At 37.7% G+C, this 2,825-nt stretch overlaps 1 protein-coding gene across 1 annotated transcript in view; it reads right to left on the reverse strand.

The window, feature by feature from the left end:
• The window catches only part of LOC107739738 (splicing factor, suppressor of white-apricot homolog), a gene marked incomplete at its 5' end in the record, with an annotated part of 88,330 nt that extends 85,509 nt beyond the window's left edge, over positions 1-2,821 (reverse strand). The window contains 2 exons of the mRNA XM_016551939.1: positions 2,137-2,300; positions 2,775-2,821. Coding sequence (XP_016407425.1) covers positions 2,137-2,300; positions 2,775-2,821 — 211 coding nt within the window. The remainder of the gene's footprint in view (positions 1-2,136; positions 2,301-2,774) is intronic.
• Positions 2,822-2,825: the final 4 nt, after the last annotated feature.

Below are 2,825 nucleotides of genomic sequence, written 5' to 3' on the forward strand. Positions count from 1 at the left end.
TAAGAACTTCATTTGGACAACTTTAAAGGCGATTTTCTCAAGATTTTGATTTGTTTGCACCCTCAGATTCCATATTTTCAAATAGTTGTATCTCGGCCTAATCTTGTCCTTTCCTAACAAACCATACATCAATTGAAAGCTTATTTATTCAGATTTCAGAGTATGTATAAATATCAATTATGAAAAATTGACCCTTATGACTGGTTTTGTGGTCCTGGGTCACATTTTTGATAATATCTTGTGTTAATCAGGTCTGGCGTTACATAAATGTGCTTCAATGAATAAAACAGTTTAATTGCTGGGTGTAGTCAAGGGACAAACGTCATTCTGAACAACATTCTTAAACAAACATTTCAGAACAAGTTTTAACCGACACATCTACATCAATAATAACATCTAACATGGTAGCCAGTCTGGTGGCCTAGTATAAACCAACAGCAACAACACTTTCACATTCAATGGACTAAACTTATTTGTTTTATACCAAAATAAACTCAGCCATGTCAGTTTTACGCCCTTCACAGTATACAAAACAATTACAAGTACCTTTCACTATTCTGGAAATTTTATTAAATCACAAATATATCAGAGGAAAGCACTCAAAGCCTGAGAGATGAAAATGCTTCTATTTTACATTTTTCTAATTGAATAGGTTAGCAGACGTTAACAGAACATTAACTCTTTCCCGCAATTGACAAGATATCTCGTCAATTAAGAGACAACGCTTCCCCGCCAAAGACGAGTTTTAACGGCAATCCGTGTTCTAGGTGTATTAAGCCCAATTTATACTTCTGCGTCGAACCTACGCCGTAGCTTACGCATAGACGCACACCCATACGCCGTAGCCTGACGTGCACCTCTCCAAAAATCTAACAGCGCGTCAATTCTACGCAGACCGCAAGCGCTGTGATTGGTCTGCAAGAACCCCTCCCTCCATATGTGCAGAAGTATAAATCAGCCTTTACGCTAAGAAAAGCCCTAGCGCATGCCCAGAATGATTTACGGGACTTCCGGGTGCGAAATACAAAGACAAAGAAAATGTAGATCATATCACATATAAAAACGAAGAGGTATACAGCTGAACAGGCACTGGAGGTGTTGATGGACTCGGACTCCGATCACTCATGTTTTGACCATTTTGAATCTGATCGGGATGAAGTAGTGACTGAGGGAGATGCCCATCTATCTATCTATCTATCTATCTCTCTCTCTCTCTCTATATATATATATATATATTATTTGTACATGAACATACAACAGTATATTTTGTAATATTTGTTTAATGACATATTTTTTTTATGACTGAAGGCCAATATCAATGATACCTATACTGATTTCTCTATACAATTGCCCCCCCCCAATATTTAACCATTGACTATAGCCATTCAACATTACAGTATAACTGAGAGCGATCAATTTTAACATGTATTAGACTTTAAAAAATAACTTCTAATTTAAGTGAACTTAAAACAATCTTCACATAAACCCATTATAATAAATGTCATATTTACCTGTGCCCTTCAGCAGAAATATACAGAAATTGAAATTGAAGTTATTAAACACTAAATTCTAAATTAAATATAGATGAATCCTTAAAGCTAGTGCTGTCGCGATAAACGCAATATCACAATACCGCGCTATTGACAAGCAAACCGCAGAGGAATGCAAGAACCGGCTCCGTAGATTTGCACTTAAAAAGCCTAAACAGACAGTGAATGAGAGAGATATCAACTGAGTGCGTGCGATTACTTGCGTCTGTCCTCCATGCCGAGTCATATATATTTGTGAAAATAGTTTGTCATGTCCAAGGAAAACGAAATCTCTGTCTTCGCATCGACGCATAGCTGGTCAGCTGAGCCTTCTAAAGTGGCGCTCAAAGTTAAAATAAAAATACTAAAAAGTGATTGTTTCAAATAAAGCATAGTAAATAAATAAATAATGTTGCACCCAAATGTATCCTAAACCAGCAAAAACCACATGCCACTTGAGCCAAAATTAAAACTGACAAAAAAAAAAAGTAAAAAACTAGGACTAAAAGATGTGTAAAAATCAATGCTGCACTCGAGCTGACATGAACTTCACACATTTGAATAATGCATGAAAATTGACTGAGCTGATAGATCAATGTGCATTTACCTTGCCTGGCCTCCTCCTCCAGTAGATCAGTGTGCATGGCCAGGTACCTCTCCTCATCACACAGAGCCTCTATCCTCGCCTCCTCCTCGGACAGCTGGTAATCATGATTCCACGAGCCTGCGTCATATTCCGAAAGATCGTGTAAATGACCGCGGCCATCGTACCTGCAAAACGAATCACGTGGTTAAAGGCGAGAGGAAATTAACATTGGATTACATACAAGAAATACTCACCACACTGAAGAACCCTAAAAGTAAAGCCGTTTTTATGTTCACATATATGCTTTTCTTTCAAAATGCTACTTTGCTTACAAGGTTTGCATGAGGAGGTGCGAAAAAAGCAGACGGCCTATGTGATGCACTCCAGATGGTATACGGGTCAAGAGATGAGTGCACTTGCATGATAAACTTACTAAATCCATTGAATTCTTCACTAAAACCATAAAAAGACGCAACAGGCCTGAGTAAAGAATGAATAAAAAAATTTAAATAGAAAAACGCAAACAACAACTCTCCTCTTACCTTACACGGTTCAACAAACCATTCCAACTTTTTGAGACTTTTTGAGACAACTGCCATCATCATTCCTAAATATACTGTAAAAGAAGTACATCCACACAAGCCCGAGCACATAAATACCTATCCGTAAGAACCCATATGGAGGAAATTTTCCTGCGCTCGCTCCTGTAT

Source organism: Sinocyclocheilus rhinocerous, unplaced genomic scaffold (genome assembly GCF_001515625.1).
Source record: "Sinocyclocheilus rhinocerous isolate Xijiao unplaced genomic scaffold, SAMN03320098_v1.1 scaffold585, whole genome shotgun sequence".
Classification (NCBI taxonomy): Eukaryota; Metazoa; Chordata; class Actinopteri; order Cypriniformes; family Cyprinidae; genus Sinocyclocheilus; species Sinocyclocheilus rhinocerous.